This window comes from Callionymus lyra, chromosome 14 (assembly GCF_982586985.1).
Source record: "Callionymus lyra chromosome 14, fCalLyr1.hap1.1, whole genome shotgun sequence".
Taxonomy (NCBI): Eukaryota; Metazoa; Chordata; class Actinopteri; order Syngnathiformes; family Callionymidae; genus Callionymus; species Callionymus lyra.
This window is the reverse complement of record NC_141831.1, coordinates 15,077,744-15,097,638: the sequence shown is the minus strand read 5'-3', so window position 1 is coordinate 15,097,638 and position 19,895 is coordinate 15,077,744. Positions and strand designations below refer to the sequence as shown.

Genomic DNA, 19,895 nt, shown 5'->3' with positions numbered 1-19,895 from the left:
AATATATAATAATTGTTATATAGTTGCTCAAGTGCGCCCCCCTGTGTCCACGTAACGAAACTGCATTTATATCCCAAACATCTTCACTATTAAATCAACAATACTGTCGCTCCATCAATTATATATTAGGGCCACATAAGAGACCTGGAGTGGCCAGATTTGGCCCACAGACCTGGATTTAGCTATTAAAACCAACCAAGTTGTGAGACTGTGTGCAGCTCCAACGTGTGTGTGTGTGACTCGACAGAGGTTGTGTGTTGTTGTGAGACGATGACATTAGTATCTGCTGTGAGAAGATGTTTGATTCCAGGAGTTTGTTTTTCCATCTGTTTGTTCAATGATGCTGTTGAGATGAAAGAGTTTCTAGAATCCAAACATAACACACTGTGTGTGTGTGTGTGTGTGTTGATTTTTGTGTGTGTATGTTGTGTGTCTGTGTGTGTATGTCTGTATGCCTCTGTGCATGTTTGTGCGTCTCTGTGTGTGGCTGGTTGTGCGTCTGTACGTGCATGCATGTGTGTGTGTGTTTCTGTTAGTGTATGTATATGTATGTCTGTGTGTGTTTGTGCATGAGTGTGTCTGTGTGTGTTGTGTATGTCTGTGTGTTGGAGTGTATGCACATGTGTGTGTTTGTGCATACGTGTGTATTGGGAATGTTTGGGAATTTGTGTGTGTGTGTGTTAGTTTGTCTGTTGTGTGCGTGTGTTCGTCTATTAGTGTGACTGTGTATCTTTGTGTTTGTCTATTCGGTGTGTTGTGTTTGTATGTGAGTACATGTCTGCATGTGTGTCTGTGTATGCATGTTTGTGTATTTCTGTTGTGTGTGTACCTTTTTGTTGTATGCATGTTTCTCTGTGCGTGTGAGTGTCAGTGTGCGTTTTTGTGTTAAGAGTGTTCACATTTGTGTGTATGTGTTAGTGCGTGTATGTGTGTTCATGCTTGTGTGCATAAATAAATGGGTTTGTGTGTGTGTGTGTACATGTGTGTGTCCCTCTATAATGTACACAAAACATCCTTCAACTGCGCGTCTAAAGGCAAATGAACGACGTTCGCGCTGAAGTTCACTCTCACATTAATTGCCGACACGGACGAACAAATGACGCATAAACTCATCAAGAAATGTCATTTCACCAGTCAGTGAAGCCAGAAATACTTTCAAGTCATTCAACGAGAAGTCGTTTATCAAATTCTGTGTCTGGCTGCACTTTTGTCCTCGCTCGCTCCCGTTAATTAGTCCATTCATTAAAGTTTCCTCTCGTCAAACTTAACTGGATGAACGTCTCATTTACGGTTAACGTGTCGGGACATGATTTTCTACAAGAACCATGACTTTGTTTTCATCCTATGTTGACAAATGAAATCAATACAATTAAATGATCATTTGTTTTATGACCTGATAAGATGCTTGGCAGGGGTCTGCTCCGTCACAGTGCTTTGTTGCATATAATTCTATCTATTTATATGTTCTAACTGTGTTATTGGGTCTGTGTGTGTTTGTGTGTGTTGTGTATGTCTGTTTGTGTCTGTTGTTTATGTCTGTCTGTGTCTGTGTGTTTTGTGTGTCTGTTGTGTATGTCTATGAATGTCTGTGTATCTTGTTTATGTCTGCGTATGTCTTTGTTTGTCCGTGTGTTGTGTATGTCTGTGTGTGTTAGTGGGTCCGTTGTGCCTGGGTGTGTCCATGTGTGATATGGGTGTCGTATGTTGTGTACGTCTGTGTGTGTTGAGTGTGTTTGTGCATGGGCGTGTGTCTGTCTATGTGTGTGTAATACGTGTGCTTGGTGGTTTGTTTTCATGTTTGTGTATGTGTGTGTTGTTTGTGTCTGTGTGGGCGTGTGTCTGTGCATGTGTTTATGTGTGTGCGTTTATGCACATGTGTTTGTCTGTGTGGGTTGTGTAGGTCTGTGTGTGTTAAGTGTGTTTGTGCATGGGCGTGTGTGTTGTATGTGTGTGTGTGTATATGTGTTCCTGGTTGTTTTTTTGCATATGTGTGTGTGCGTGAGTGTATGCACGTGTATGTGTTGTGTGTGTCTGTTTGTGTTCGTGACTGTGTCTTTGTGTGTGCATGTGTATGTGCACACACACACACACACACACACACACACACACACACACTCTTGCACAAATGTATCACATTCTTTTGTCTCGGGTCAATAAAGTGTTTCCATTAAAAGCTTTTTTTCATTATAACCTTGAATTTTAATTGAGTTGAACTTGTCGACTTATAAACTCATTATTTCAATTCATTATTTTCTAATTCTATTGGGAATTAAATGATTTTTTTTTTTTTACACCATTTCCACTTTTGCAATTACTCGGTTCGAACAGTGGGGGGAGCCAGAAACAAATCTGTTCAATATCCAATAGTAAAAAGTGCCACTTTAATGAAGTACCTTCACCATGAAAAGAAAACACGTGTTAGTATTTTCAGGAAGTAGAAAGTACGAGGAAAACAACGCGATGAAATGATGACCGACGGATAAATGCTGCGTCGTCAGTGTTGTGTCTGACGGGAGGTCGTGGAGGTCGTCGTACTGTGTTTAACACGCGTCTGACTCGCTGATGGAATGAAGCAGATACGGAGCAGCAGCAGCTACGCTACAGTGTGATGAATTATGGAAGCTGCTCTCTGGAGCGACGCCATCATACATTAATGCAGGAGCAGGTTGTGAGCGAGAAGACGGAGCCACAGGGTTCGTACTTTGATACCGTAAAGAGTTTTCACTTTCATGTCCACACTTCAGGTGCAGGAGATCATGTTAAGATGATTTGTTAAACTTCTTTATGACGGAGTGATGAAGATGATGATGAAGATGAAGATGAAGATGAAGATGAAGATGAAGATGAAGATGAAGATGAAGATGAAGATGATGATGGTGAAGATGATGATGATGATGAAGATGAAGATGAAGATGATGATGAAGATGAAGATGATCATGATGATGATGGTGAAGATGAAGATGATGAAGATGATGTTGATGATGATGAAGATAAGGATGAAGATGATGATGATGATGATGATCATGATGAAGATGTAGATGATTAAAATGAAGATGAAGATGGTGAAGATGAAGATGAAGATGAAGATAATGATGAAGAGGAAGATGATGATGATGATGAAGATAATGATGATGAAGATGAAGATGAAGATGAAGATGAAGATGAAGATGAAGAAGAAGAAGAAGAAGAAGAAGATAATGATGATGATGATTAAGATAATGATGATGAAGATGAAGATAATGATGCTGATGAAGATGATGAAGATAATGATGAAGATAATGAAGATAATGATGAAGATGATGATGAAGATGATCGTGATGATTATAAAAAATGTAATCAAATTATAAAACAAATAAAATATACACTACATACAGTGATGTTTAATATCTATATTGACAATTTAGCCATTGTAGTTATGTTGTTTTTGTTAGCTTAGCATCGCTAGCATTGTAACTTGCCTAGCTGCGGAGGACGTAATGACTGCTGACTGACTACTGTTGTTATTTCACTTACAAGTTGTCGCTTCACTTACAAGTTGTCGCTTAACTTACAAGTTGTTGCTTAACTTACAAGTTGTCGCTTCACTTACAAGTTGTCGCTTCACTTACAAATTGTCGCTTCACTTACAAATTGTCGCTTCACTTAAGAGTTGTCGCTTCACTTAAGAGTTGTCGCTTCACTCACAAGTTGTCGCTTCACTTACAAGTTGTTGATTCACTTACAAGTTGTCTCTTCACTTACAAGTTGTCGCTTCACTTACAAGTTGTCGCTTCACTTACAAGTTGTTGCTTCACTTACAAGTTGTCGCTTCTCTTACAAGTTGTCGCTTCACTTGCAAGTTGTCGCTTTACTTGCAAGTTGTAACTTCACTTACAAGTTGTCACTTCACTTACAAGTTGTCACTTCACTTACAAGTTGTCGCTTCACCTACAAGTTGTCGCTTCACTTACAAGTTGTCGCTTCACTTTCAAGTTGTCGCTTCACTTACAAGTTGTCACCTCACTTTCAAGTTGTCGCTTCACTTACAAGTTGTCACCTCACTTGCAAGTTGTCGCTTCACTTGCAAGTTGTCGCTTTACCTGCAAGTTGTCGCTTCACTTACAAGTTATCGCTTCACTTACAACTTGTCGCTTCACTTAAAAGTTGTCGCTTCACTTACAACTTGTCGCTTCACTTACAACTTGTTGCTTCACTTACAAGTTGTCACCTCACTTTCAAGTTGTCGCTTCACTTACAAGTTGTCGCTTCACTTGCAAGTTGTCGCTTTACTTGCAAGTTGTAACTTCACTTACAAGTTGTCACTTCACTTACAAGTTGTCACTTCACTTACAAGTTGTCGCTTCACCTACAAGTTGTCGCTTCACTTACAAGTTGTCGCTTCACTTTCAAGTTGTCGCTTCACTTACAAGTTGTCACCTCACTTTCAAGTTGTCGCTTCACTTACAAGTTGTCACCTCACTTGCAAGTTGTCGCTTCACTTGCAAGTTGTCGCTTTACCTGCAAGTTGTCGCTTCACTTACAAGTTGTCGCTTCACTTACAACTTGTCGCTTCACTTAAAAGTTGTCGCTTCACTTACAACTTGTCGCTTCACTTACAACTTGTTGCTTCACTTACAAGTTGTCACCTCACTTTCAAGTTGTCGCTTCACTTACAAGTTGTCGCTTCACTTACAAGTTGTCGCTTCACTTACAAGTTGTCACCTCACTTACAAGTTGTCGCTTCACGTACAAGTTGTCACCTCACTTACAAGTTGTCGCTTCACTTACAAGTTTTCACCTCACTTACAAGTTGTCGCTTCACTTACAAGTTGTCACCTCACTTACAAGTTGTCGCTTCACTTACAAGTTGTCACCTCACTTACAAGTTGTCGCTTCACTTACAAGTTGTCACCTCACTTACAAGTTGTCGCTTCACTTACAAGTTGTCACCTCACTTACAAGTTGTCGCTTCACTTACAAGTTGTCACCTCACTTACAAGTTGTCGCTTCACTTACAAGTTGTCACCTCACTTACAAGTTGTCGCTTCACTTACAAGTTGTCACCTCACTTACAAGTTGTCGCTTCACTTACAAGTTGTGGCAAGTTGTGTAAAGAGGGAGGAGTTTAGGAGTGATTGACAGATCCAATCATCTTAAGCGAACCAATATTTAGATGTGTTGTCTTGATTCATGCGTTGGTGACGGTCGGAGGTGGTTGTTGATAAATCCCGGAGCAGCAGCAGCAGCAGCAGCAGGAAGTCGCAGGAGATTCATCTCTCGTTGGCCTGAATACGTCGTGCAATTATCCAATAACAGCCTCTCGCCTCTCACTGTTCCTGGGTGGAAACACAAGAAGAGATTGTTTCTTAACAGAGGTTTTTTTTTTTTTTAGAAAAATCAGCTTGTTTACTTTGTGTTCACCTGCTGACAGACCAAGCGCCGGATAACAAACGACACCAACTTCTTTTTGGCTTAAAGGCTTTTTTTCAGCTCATTATTTCCAACACAAGGAACGACATCTGCTCACCTCAACCCGCTCCGTCTCCTCACTGATGCAAAACGATCGATTTATCTTCTACTTCTGCGTTTGTTTTCTCTGCCAAACTACCCTTTATTCTAGCTTTCAGTCTCTCCAGCGCTCTTGTTGGTCCGCCCTGAATTTCAATTGAGTTCTTTTTGTTTTTGTGTGTTCAAAGCCCCAAAAACAAGACAAATTCCACTCCTGCTTTTCTTGTGAAAGAATAATAGAAGATGGAGGAGGAGGGGGGGAAGATGGCGAGACTGAAAAGTATCAGTTGCTCTATAATTCAATCACTTTGTGAGGAGGAGAGAAAGCAGAAACTTCGCCGGCGGCTTCCATCGCCTCGACCACAGCCTATTATGAGGGATGAATAATCGGACCAGGATCTCACGCGGAGGTCTTCAGGACCATCCGTCTGATCTTCTCGTCTCAGGGAAGATCTGTTGATCTCACTGAACGAGAGGAAAGAATTTCAAATGCATATTCATTCGTGGATGACGACGTTGTTCGTGATCTTCAGCTTCATCATCGGGGAATTATTATTTTCTCAGCGGCTGCTCCTCGCATGAGACTCTTCGTAATGGAGATATTTTCTCGCAGAACAAAGTTACAAAAATAGACTTTTTTTTTTCCTTCCTCCTGAGTCAGTCTCTGTCTTCACCTGAGGCTTCAACGCTCACCTGGGATAACACTGGTGTCGTCTTCCTGCAGCTGTGGATCGTCTTTCATTTAGCAGGTGTTTGAGACACTTCTGTTCTTCACCTGAATATTGTTGTTAGTACATACACTTATACATATGCATATGCATATACATTTTATATATATAAATATGTTTATGTATATGTCACAGCAGAGACTGGAATCCAGTAGAGTCCATAACTCTACTGGATTCCAGTCTCTACTGTGACATATACATAAACATAAACGAAATTTAATATATTATAATATATATATATATGTAAATACATATGTATATTTAAATATATATATAAATATATATATATATATACGCTATTACGAAATGTAATAATTGCTATACTGAAACGTTACATTTGGGGTTTTTATATACAAATTTATACAGCACAAATTTTCATCAGATATTTTATTTTAAATAGTAATTGTCGCTTTACTTTAATAGTAAAAAAATATTGGTACGATAATGACGACATTTCTATATTGAATATATATTAATATATATATACAAAGAGTTTGATATTCTAATTCCCTTAAAAAAATAAAAAAGTTTTTTGTGGAAAATTTCTATATAAAATTTTAAAGGCTACAAGTATTTTACAAATTAATAACCTTTTTTATACCAACAGTTTACTTTTCTTATTTCAATAATAAAAAAATTATTAAAATGGCAAAATTAAATGTTCTTTTTTTCTTAAATAAGTAGCCATTTTTAATTCAATATAACGCTACTATTTTACCCACATTTTTTTTCTTTACAGAATATATACGTGTATACATATATATAAGTCTCTTCAAAATGAATGATTATTTTACACATAGAGTTCGATAGAATAATTCCAATAATTCAAAAATAAATTTCCAAAACCAAATATTTCTTAATTTGTTGCCTTTTAAATTAAATCTAAAATATTTTTATAATAGAGCCAAAAAAATGTTATAGTGAATTAAAAAAACTATGAATATTTTCAAAATAAATGTTATTATTTACACATAGAGTTTGATATTCTAATCCCATTTATTTTAAAATATATTTATCTCAAAAGTTCCACTCTTTAACTCGGGTGTTCAAGGTCAACCAGGTCCTAAACCAGACGTGTCTCCACCTCGTAGCTGCAATATAAGAGACAATTAAACTTGGTGGGTCTGCTGAGCATCATCTCCTCCTGCTTAATGTGATCGGAAGTAATGGCGACTGCGGCCGACGCTCCCTTTATCACTCGCAGCAGCTGCAGGGTTTCTGAGCGACTGGATTTCCAGACATGTATCATCCCTTATAATGCCGTTAATTTAATGAAAATAATCATTTCATATGGACCAGTAGCTCCTACTGTACCACCTAGTCGGTATTCTTCAAGTTAAATACCGAGACCAAGAGTACACGATAAGTACATACAAATACATCTCGTCATAACAATGATTAAACCCCGGGCTGGTTTTTCTGCAACACGATGGATACATGTGGAGTTTGTGTTTTACTCTTTTTATGTTTTTTACTTATATTTTTAGTAAACTAGTAAAACTAGTCATGCATCACTAGGAGTGTAAGATAATATTTATACTCTTTAATATCGCAGTACCTCTTTTTCAAGATACTGTATCGCAATCTTTTTTTAATTCATAATATATATCTATAAATATATCTATATCTATATATAAGTAAAATTAACATGTAAATTAAAGCTAAAGCTAAAGTATTATTGAAATCCGGTGAGATCCTGGCGATGACTGAGGATGAGAGGATACAGTCGACTCCAGCAACTTTTTAAAGCTGATAGTTTGGTTTCGAAACAAATAAAAGCAGTTACGACTTCGTCGAGAGTCTTTGGTAATTATACTGTAATTAAATTTAACAATACATAATCAAATATGTTCTGAAATAAAGTAATTCAATGTAAGAAATATAAACATACGTTCCTGCTCACGGAATTAATATTGATATATAAATATCTTTATTTTCTGATGGTGTGATTCCAAATGTTATTAGTAAATACATTGTAATTACTTGTAATATATACATTATTGGAATCAATTGAAATAAAGTAATTAAATGTAAGAAATGTATACGTACTTCCTGCTCATGGAATAAAAAATGATGTTAAAAAAATCTTTATTTTCTGATGGTGTGTTTCCAAATGTAATTAGTAATTACATTATAATTACATGTAATGTAATTTACAATTTTGAAATTGTGGTTGAATAATCCCCAACGAGAGCGTCCATCTTTTTACTTTTATCATGTAATGCCAGCATGTTGAAGTTGAATTTATGACAATATTTATTTGGTCTCTCCGATGCCTGATCACATTTATGTTTGTGTTCCTCTCAGGCCAGTGCCGTGCTCTGCTCAGGAGGCTGTGCTCTGCTGGCCGTCAGCTCAGTGTTGGCCATTATCACCATCTTCCTGCCCAGTGGAGGATGTGAGCGCAGGATCTGCACCTTGGCTGGTTACATGCAGATGGCTTCAGGTAGGGAGAAAAACACTGACTGCACAACCGTTAGCATTAGCTGGTGACTAATGAACACAATCAATCATTAACATTAGCTAGTGGCTAATGAACACAGTCAATTGTTAGCATTAGCTGTTGGATGATAAACACAGTCAATGTTTAGCATTACCTGGTGGCTAATGGACACCGCCATCGTTAGCATTAGCTGTTGGCTAATAAACACAGTCAATCGTTAACATTAGCTGTTGACTAATGAACACAGTCAATGGTTAGCATTACCTGGTGGCTAATGGACACAGCCATCGTTAGCATTAGCTGGTGGCTAATGAACACAGTCAATGGGTAGCATTACCTGGTGGCTAATGAACACAGTCAATCATTAGCATTAGCTGGTGGCTAAAGAACACAGTCAATGGTTACCATTAGCTGGTGGCTAATGAACACAGTCAATATTATCATTAACTGGTGGCTAATGAACGCAGTCAATTGTTAGCATTAACTGGTGGCTAATAAACACAGTCAATGGTTAGCATTAGCTGGTGGCTAATGAACACAGTCAATGGTAAGCATTAGCTGGTGGCTAATGAACAGAGTCAATGGTAAGCATTAGCTGGTGGCTAATGAACAGAGTTCATTGTTAGCATTAGCTGGTGGCTAATGAACACAGTCAATGGTTAGCATTGCCTGGTGGCTAATGAACACAGTCAATCATTAGCATTAGCTGGTGGCTAAAGAACACAGTCAATGTTTAGCATTACCTGGTGGCTTATGAACACAGTCAATGGTTAGCATTACCTGGTGGCTAATGAACACAGTCAATCGTTAACATTAGCTGGTGACTAATGAACACAGTCAATCGTTAATATTAGCTGGTGACTAATGAACACAGTCAATGGTTAGCATTACCTGGTGGCTAATGGACACAGCCATCGTTAGCATTAGCTGGTGGCTAATGAACACAGTCAATGGTTAGCATTACCTGGTGGCTAATGAACACAGTCAATCATTAGCATTAGCTGGTGGCTAAAGAACACAGTCAATGGTTACCATTAGCTGGTGGCTAACGAACACAGTCAATATTATCATTAACTGGTGGCTAATGAACGCAGTCAATTGTTAGCATTAACTGGTGGCTAATAAACACAATCAATGGTTAGCATTAGCTGGTGGCTAATGAACACAGTCAATGGTAAGCATTAGCTGGTGGCTAATGAACAGAGTCAATGGTAAGCATTAGCTGGTGGCTAATGAACAGAGTTCATTGTTAGCATTAGCTGGTGGCTAATGAACGCAGTCAATGGTTAGCATTAGCTGGTGACTAATGAACAAAGTAAATGGTTAGCATTAGCTAATGAGTAATGAACACATCAATGGTTAGCATTAGCTGGTGGCTAATGAACTCAGTCAATCGTTAGCATTAGCTGTTGGCTAATAAACACAGTCAATCTTTATCATTAGCTGGTGGCTAATTAACACAGTCAATGTTTAGCATTACCTGGTGGCTTATGAACGCAGTCAATGGTTAGCATTACCTGGTGGCTAATGAACACAGTCAATTGTTAGCATTAACTGGTGGCTAATAAACACAGTCAATTGTTAGCATTAGCTGGTGGCTAATGAACACAGACTGTGAATCCCTCTGGATGTAGGAAAACATCTATGGTGAAGAGACGAGTGTTCACCTGAGAGTCGGGTCGAACCCGTAGAAGAGTAAAAACAAGGTCTTCTGGGTAAAGTCCGGAATTAGACATGAAGTTGCTGGAGTAGTTTCACTCGGAGCTGCTGCCTTCATCAATGATTTAAATCCAAAGAGAGCGAGAGAGAGTTTGTAGAAGCTGAAGTGAGGAGCTTTCTTTTTTCTTCTCATTAATGTTTCATCGACTTGTTCTTCTTCCTGGACGGACCTGTGATTAGAGACGAGTTTGAGTCACTGTTGTGAGTCGACTACACAACACATGGTAATATTGTGCAGGAAATGTGTTTTTCATGCCTTTCCATGTCATACATATTTAATTCATTATGGGATTTAAATGGTATAATTGCATTAATTACTAGATTAAATTGTATGTATTACGTTTATTACAAGATTAAAGTCATACATATTAATTTAATTATTGGATTAAAGACGTATATATTGCGTTAATAACTAGATCAAAGTCGTATATATAACGTTCATTATGATATTAAAATATCATTTGCCAGATTAATGTCGTATGCGTTACATTTATTACAGGATTAAAGTTTTATATCTATTAATAGATTATAATGGTATAGATTACATTTATTAACAAATTAAAGTCTTATATTTCGCAGTGATAACCAGATTAAAGTCGTATATTTTGCATTGATTACAAGATTAAAGTTGTATGAACCGCATTTATTACGATATCAAAGTGGTATATTTCGCATTGATTACCAGATTGAAGTTGTATTAATCTAATTTATTACAAGATTAAAGTAGCATATTTTGCATTTATTACGAGATTTTTGTTGTACATTTCGCATTTATTACAAGATTAAAGTTGTATAAATCGCATTTATTACAAGATTAAAGTCGTAAAAATCGCATTTATTACGAGATTTTTGTAGTACATTTCTCATTGATTACAAGATTAAAGTCGTAAAAATCGCATTTATTGCGAGATTAAAGTCGTAAAAATCGCATTTATTATTAGATTAAAGTCGTAAAAATCGCATTTATTATTAGATTAAAGTCTTATAAAATGCATTATTACGAGATTTACGTTGTATATTTTGCATTTATTACGAGATTAAAGTCATATATTTCGCATTTATTAAAGGTTAAAGTTGTATAAATCGCATTATTAGGAGATTAAAGTCGTATATTTCGCATTTATTACAAGATTAAAGTCGTATAAATCGCATTTATTACGAGATAAAAGTCGTATAAATTGCATTATTATGAGAATCAAGCTGTATATTTTGCATTTATTACGAGATTAATGTTGTATATTTTGCATTTATTACATGATTAAAGTCGTATATTTTGCTTTTATTACAAGATTAAAGTTGTATATTTTGCATTTATTACAAGATTAAAGTCGTATATTTCGCATTTATTATAAGATTAAAGTCGTATAAATCGCATTATTACGAGATTAAAGTCATATATGACACATTTTTAAACATTTATCACAAGATTAAAGTAGCATTGCATGTATCACGAGATTAAACTTGTGTAAATGATTTATATCAAAAGTAGCCACTAGTTCATCAGTTGTTCCAGAAGCCACGCCTTAAAAGCTTCGAGGACAGCGACTGATGCTAACATCACACTGTTATCACAAGTTAAAAACAATGCATTCATATGAACTTTTCCAGCGTCTGCAACAAGTCTTTGTCTGAATCCGATTCCTTTGACGTTGTCTGTGACTTCATCTTTGGTTTGAGTGACACCTGTGCTGCCGAGCGAACACCTGACGACGTGTTTCATCATCACTCGCTCACTGGTTCCACGTTACAACATTTTCTCATTTGCAGCTCGACTACATCCAACTCCAGTCGAACCCCTTGAATATTTCTTCTTGAAGATTCTTCTGGAGCTGCTGCTGCATCTCTGTGGAAGTGGGGAAGGAGTGTGTACTTTGTGTGTACTTGGTGTGTGTGTACTTGGTGTGTGTGTCCCACCAACACGTGTGTTTCTTTGTGCTGATGCTGAGGAAGCCCAGCCCTGCAGCGTCAGCGTTCCCTTGAGCAATGCAAATGTCCTCCGAAGCACGGTGATGAAAATAAGCGCTTGCTTTTCATGGAAGCACCTGCTGTGTTCCTTCAGAACCGGTGCTGCTCGGGTCCAGATGGTACCAGTGCCAGCTGCCAATCATTTCCCTGATATGGAGGATTAAGATGTTCTTTATGAAAACAGAGGAGGCTGTTAGATAAACCGTCACTCATGTCGCGTTTGAACTGTTCAGGTAACTATGGAGGCGTTTTTGTAACACTTTAAAACATAAAAACACTTTCATTTATGTAAAATTCTTGCTTCCATTGTACACTTGTGAATCAAATAAATACTTTTTTTTAATATTCACTCTAGTAAGTTTTGAGGTTATTTAGACTTCAACTTAGATAACGATAAATAATACAAATAAAGTAAAACATTTCTGATTAGATTTTTGATAGATGATGGATGGATGGATGGATGGATGGATGGATGGATGGATGGATGGATAGATAGATAAACATCATACAGAAACACAGACGATATATATTTCTGTCATTTGTCTTTTTGTTCTTTTACTGCACTTTGTTCTTGTTTTATGAATCTAAGTATAAAGAACACATAGACAAATAAAATAAAACAAAGAAAAGGATACAAAGATTAACATAGAATAGAATCATCTTTTCACTCTGCTTCTGCCCCCAAAACTCAAAATTATACAATCTAATAACACGAGGAATGAATTAGTCCCTGAGTCTATTGGTGTTTCATCTGGGGAGGAGCTTATAAGTATAAGCAGATGGAGTATAATATAAGAAGTATAATATAAGTGTTCATTTTAATATTTCTTCCTTAACAATTTCAATTTGTCCACTTGTGAATCAAATTAATACACCAAAATTATTTTAGGTGCAAGAAAAAAGTCCAGAAGACAAAGGGCTTCAGGCATATATTTGACTTCAATTTTTTATAAAAAAAAACAAAAAAAAAACTTATAGGGACCCATGAATACAGTCAAAAGTCCACCCCTGGCCCACGGGCTGCACTTTGCCCAGGCATGAAAATGCTATATTCGATGATTCTGGTATTAATTTTTTTACTTTAACCAAATTAAAGATTTTTGAGTGGGTTGGGGATATTTTTTTGTTTACATCAAAATATTTACATTTATAACTTCATATTTTTTTTTGTACTTGCAAATAAAAACATATATATTTTCAATGTTCACTAAAATAATTTTGAGGAGCAAGGACATTTCACAAAACAGGAAAAATAACAATAATAAATAAATCAATAAAAATCCAGTAAGTCTAACAATTAATTACACTTCAACTTGTAATATTTAATACAAACTAAATTAAAACATTTCTACATGATCAGTTTGTTTTATGGGTAAAATTTTACAAAAAAAATAGAACAAATTAAACTTAAACGAGATATATTTAAACTACAACTTGTGGTAATGCAAATAAAATGTGTTTACATGATCAGTCAGATCAGTTTTACTCCGGGCTCTCGGGGGTCCCATTAATCTGCAAAGGGGCCACAGAGGTGCAAGAAAAACTCTCAAAAAGAACAGAAATTGCGAGGAAAAATGAAAAATAATAAATTTAGCAACTTCTACAACAAATAAAACACAATATTTCTACACGTTCAACGTTATTAGTTTTTCACTTTATTTAATGTTCTGAAGGAATTTAGTTTCTTTTTATGAAATGAAAGACCAGAGTTTTTTTTATTTTGTCATGAAGGTTCCTTTAAATATTAACTTCCTTTACAACCTGCTCTCACACAATGCTAGCACACACACACACACACACACAAACACACACACACACACACACACACACACACACACACACACACACACATATGCCCCATTTCCAGCATCAGAGCGACTAATGAAGGGTGTTGTGAGAGTCATTCCACCAAAAGAGCTTGTGAACGTTCCCGCACGAGCACGAGTGGTCATGCATTTTACATGAGTCCTCCTTCCTATCCCGTTTTTTTTTCACTTCGATCATACGAGCGGACGTGACCAGAGTCCTGCACTTCGGGGCTGACTCTTAGAGAAAAGCTGTTGTTTTATGAGATATCTGAGATAAAAGCTGTTCCAGGTCTGGGGCTGTTTTTCCGTCAGGATTCAGAAAAAGGGTTGTTATGGTTCACATGTGTCAGCTACAGGAGAATCAACTGGTCTGGGTGAAAACAATCAGGAAGTTTCTATTTAAAAGGGATTTACAAGTTAATTTATATCATAAGTGCTGTTTGTATTTTCAAGAATCTGATGATACGGTACGTATCACGATACAGGGGCAACAATACGATACATTGTGATACTGTAGTAACAAATATATTTGTAGTATTGTCGAGTACTTGACTCTAGTGTTGCATAATTTTAAAGACCACATGACTCTTGACGAAGTTGTAACTGCTTTCTCTTTAAAAAGCTTTAAAAGCTGCCTTTAGTCGACTGTATCCTCTCGTCCTCAGTCATTGCTGGGATCGCAGAGGATTTCATTGTTCCTATTGCTGCCACCTAGCATTAATTTGCAACACAAAAATTAACAAATGTTGTGAATAATGTTACTGGTAAATAAAAAAAATCAATAAAAAAAATCATTTTTTAAATTTTTTATAAACACTTTATTGAAATATAAACTAAAAGAACTATGACAAAAAAATAAAGCATTATTTAAAACCCCCGTCCCCCAATCGGTACAGTTTTGTGTGAAAAAATATTGCGATGTTTAAGTGTATTAATACACTTTCCTCAAAGTTCTGTCAGTATTTTCCCAGTATTGGTAGTTTTCAAGACTCTATGTTGATTTCTGTCAGTATAGTTTTGTGGCAAAATTTTCAGTTGAAGCAGACTTTGTGTCGCGTTCTGCCAGTATTATTTTTGGTGCTACATACTGCTTTTGGTCAGTTGCAACAGACTTTAAGCGTATCGATATTTTCTCAAACGGCTATCACCAACATTCATTTGTACTTTTTTTTTTAGGTGTCTTTGAACGCAGCACAGTTTTCTTTCTCAGTCTGAGTGAGAAACACAAAATTCCTACTTTGTTGATTCTATATTTTGTTGCTGTCTCTGAATTTATAAAAACACACAGAGGATTTAAGTCTATTAATAGATAATAAATCCATAAAATATATTGATTATTAATCAAAATAACACGTTTCCAATTATAAAAAACAGTGTTTACATCGAATTATTGACTGTAGTAACATTTAAGCGACAGCCACATTGAAACAAAGATTTAAGCCAAAAAGTCAAAGACGTCAGTTTCTCTTCTCCTCGCTGGAGTTTGCGGTTCAATTCCCGCAGTCCTGCGAAGCATCAAAATTCTGGGTATGTTCCGTTATCTGGTTTTGGTTCGGCTAGAATTGCTTTTAAGTCTGTAAATGTTTTATATCAGCCTTTATAAATTCTTGATCAGATGGAGAGACCAAAGCCAGCTTCGGATCCAGATGTACCAACAAAGAAGTTCTGCCGTACCTGGATACTTTTCTTCTTTTTTTATGATACTTCCCTGCCGGTTTTTATGAACTTTGTTTCCAACTGTGGAGCCTCTAGGCAAGAGTTTCAAACCACAGATTAAGATTTATAACCAGCTGAGGAGTTGAATATTTAATCTGGGAAAGAAACAGGAATATTTGATGGAATAATTCTGAGGCGTTCCTCAGACTCTCCAGAGTGACTTGTCCAGAAAGAACGCTACACAGAAATTTTGTTTTAAATTAAAAAATAAATAGTTGGATTAAATATGAGTCAGATTCATGTGAAAATTGGTTATTTTCAAGATATTAAAAGACACAAAATTACAACTGAAGGAGCAAAAAACCCAAATCATACTTGTTTAGTTTCTTGTATTTACACATAACTCTTGAAACATTAAAAAAAAAAAAGTTTCTTAAGCCAATTTTCTTTTCTAAATATCTTAAAATAACACCATTTTCTTAACTTGGTGAATCTAGATCTTTATTCTATCAAATAAGTAAGTAAGTAAGTAAGTAATTTGTATTTATATAGCGCTTTTCCAGACCAGGGTCACAAAGCGCTTAAACAAACAAAACAAAATTCAATAAAGTATATACTTTAAAGGTCAAGATAAAATGATAAAAGATATAATAAAAAATAACAATGTTCTATACTAAGGTTTAAGTAACAGTGAAGATGCTTCATGAAGCACTGTCATATTGTTAAGATGTCAGTAGGTGGCGCCATCAGTTTAAAAATGATGTAATGTTTCATTATGACAAAGGAAAATATTGCCTAGACGCCATCTAGTGGACTCCTAAAATAATGACACTGCTTCATGAAGCTTCATCAGACCATCACTATAAAATACGACTCAAACACTACAACTTTCGCAGTATATTGAGTAGTAGTTTCTTAGAAGTGCCGGAGCAGAAGTTCTACTTCGAGTATCTCCCGTATGCCTGAGCTGAAGGAGAGCGTATGTATTTTAATTGGTATACAATGTATCTGAGTTTACTAATAAAAAGGTGGTTGTTTGCTTTATAAATAGAGAACAGGATTAGTTTCCTTGTTGATGTTTGTCTCTATAACTTAATGTTAAACTATAGATTTGTATCAAGTGTAAGAATTTCATTTGCAACATGGCGAGACTGTAGAGGACGGACAGGAAATCCGTCTTTCCTCCCGACCAGCTGGCTGACGCCGAGAGAAAAAAAAGACAGATGAGGTCAGGAAGACAGACTGCGACTGATTCATGGAGCAGCTTTATCATCTGTGGCCGTCGTCTTGAGAAGAGGGTCTCATGAATATGTCACTTCCTGTGGTGTAAGAGGCAGACAGGAAGTTATGTAGATGTATGTTAATCAGATTAATCACATGGTTACTGTCGTTTAGGTTTTATATATACATATATATAATACACAGTATTGTGTTAAGAAATGTTGCGATATATTGAAGATTTTATATATTCATTTTACATTATTCAAGTAAATAATACTTTCAAGTATATATATATATACACAGTATTTACACAATACACAGTATTGTGTTAAGAAATGTTGCGATATATTGAAGATTTTTTATATATTTATTTTACATTATTCAAGTAAATAATACTTTCAAGTATATATTTATATACAGTATTTACACAATACACAATATTGTGTAATGAAATGTTGTGATATATTGAAGATTTTATATATTCATTTTACATTATTCAAGTAAATAATACTTTCAAGTATATATATATATATATATATATATTTAAACAATAAACAGTATTGTGTTAAGAAATGTTGTGATATATTGAAGATTTTTATATATTCATTTTACATTATTCAAGTTAATAATACTTTCAAGTATATATATACAGTATACTGTATATATACAGTATATATACACAATACACAGTATTGTGTAATGAAATTTTGTGATATATTGAAGATTTTATATATTCATTTTATATTATTCAGTATATACAGTATTGTGTTAAGAAATGTTCATTCATTTTACATTATTTAAGTAAATAATACTTTCAAGTATATATATATATATATATATATATATATATATATATATACAATACACAGTTTTGTGTTAATAAATGTTGCGATATGTTGCCATATTAACATTTTCTAACATTCCTTAAGTTCTATGACTACGTTGCTATGTTAAGAGTGATTGGTTTGCTGGGCGGCAAAGCAGTATTGGAATTGTTCAGGTCACCCTTTTTTAAGGGGGTTGTCGAGTGGGATGGCATCTCAGGAGGAATGTTGAGATTTTGCGAGTTGAAATAAATGTCATTGAATAAAAGTGAATAAGTCGAACATCCCCAGAAGACGAGGTTCCATGTCTGTAGTCCCCGACTGTGTGTTTGTTTGTTGTGGAGGTAAACTCCCATGGTCCTCTTCTCCAGCCCGAGCCTGTCAGATTGTGTGTATTTTTGGCAACGTTTGAGAAACTTTCGGTCTCTTGTCAACAGAAGGGATTCAACAAAAGCTCCACCGCGGAGTCTCTTGAAAGTTCAATCATGTCAGGAACACAAAGACTCTTCACTCTTCTGCAGCGTGGAACTGCTGGTTGTTGCTCCAGTGTGTCATCAGCAGATGAAGATATTAACTTACTTGACCTTGATATATATCCTTTTTTTAAAAACTCATCTCCGTGGAATCTTCAACAGACGCTGGTTGAAACGGATTATTCGATGAATGAGGGACATTAATAAGGAATCCAACCAAGATGAAAAGTAGTCAAATTCCAGGGCAGCTCTGCTGAGAAAGAAACTTTAGCATAATTGATTTTTACGTTCGAGCTTTTATTTCAGTGCGTAGATGAGAGTTAACCACGAAATATGAATGGATTTTGATGTATTTTTCAATCATCTAAATGAACTATGAGCCTGTTTTCGTATTAACATACTTTTGTCCGAGTCAAGTTTTGTCAGTATTTCTTTGAAGTGCTTTGAGTTGTAAAAGATTCGGTGTTATGTTCTGTCAGTATACATTTGGGTTAAATGTCGCTAGTTTTAAAGACTCTATGTTGATTTCTGTTAGTATAATTTTGCGGCTAAATTCTGTCAGTTGTAACCGACTCTACGTAAGGCTTTCTCAGTATTTTTGGGCAACATTTTTGTCAGTTGTCTTTGTTGATTTCTGTATTATTCAGTATATATAGATTCAGTATTATTTTGGGGCTACATTTTGTTAAATTAATATACTTTGTGTTGCGTTCAGTCAGTAATACTTTGGGACAAAACTTGTTTACCAGTTGCAACCATGTGTTGCACTCTGTCAGTATTATTTTGGGGCCAAATTTTGTCAGTTTTAACAGACTCAGTGTTGCGTTCTCTCATTATAATTTTGGGGCTACGTTTGGTCAGTTGAAGCAGACTTTGTGTTGCGTTCTGGCAGTATTATTTTGGTGCTACATTTTGTCACGTACGATACACACTCTGTGTCGTGTTCTGTCAGTATTATTTTGGGCCTACATTTTGTTAGTTTAGAAGAATGTGTTGCATTCTATCAGTATTATAATGTGGTTCCTTTTTTTCAGATTATGTGTTGCTTTCAGTCAGTTTATATTTTGGGGCCACTTTTTGTCAGTTGTAACAGACTGAGTTGCGTTCTTTCAGTATTCATTTGGGGCTACATTTTGTCAGTTGTAACAGATTCTGAGTATATTCTTTCCGAAAAATGTTTTGGCTACATTTTGTTAGATTTAACTGACTGTGTTGTCTTCTGTCAGTATATTTTGGGGTCAAAAACGAGTTGTAAGTGACTCTGTGTTGTGTTCTGCCAGTATTATTTTCGGGCTACATTTTCTCAGTCGTAACAGACTCATGTTCTGTCGGTATAGTTTGGGGGTTATGTTTAATAGACTCTGTGCTGCCTTCTGACAGTTTTATTTGGTGGTAAATTATGTCAGTGGTAACAGACTATATGTTTAATCTTTGTATTTAGCCGAAACATTTCTCTGGAAATTGTCACCAGAAATAAGGCACTGAAACAACGTTGCTTTTTTCTCTGGTTCCTACTGTTTATTTCAGAACGGGTGCCATTATGGTACCACCAGGTATCGTACCCATCCCTC

The 19,895-nt window shown here is 35.9% G+C and overlaps 1 protein-coding gene across 1 annotated transcript in view; it reads left to right on the top strand.

Moving 5' to 3' along the window:
- lhfpl7 (LHFPL tetraspan subfamily member 7) overlaps positions 1-19,895 on the top strand; it is a 38,465-nt gene that overhangs the window by 1,665 nt on the left and 16,905 nt on the right. The window contains exon 2 of the mRNA XM_087807475.1: positions 8,523-8,661. Coding sequence (XP_087663601.1) covers positions 8,523-8,661 — 139 coding nt within the window. The remainder of the gene's footprint in view (positions 1-8,522; positions 8,662-19,895) is intronic.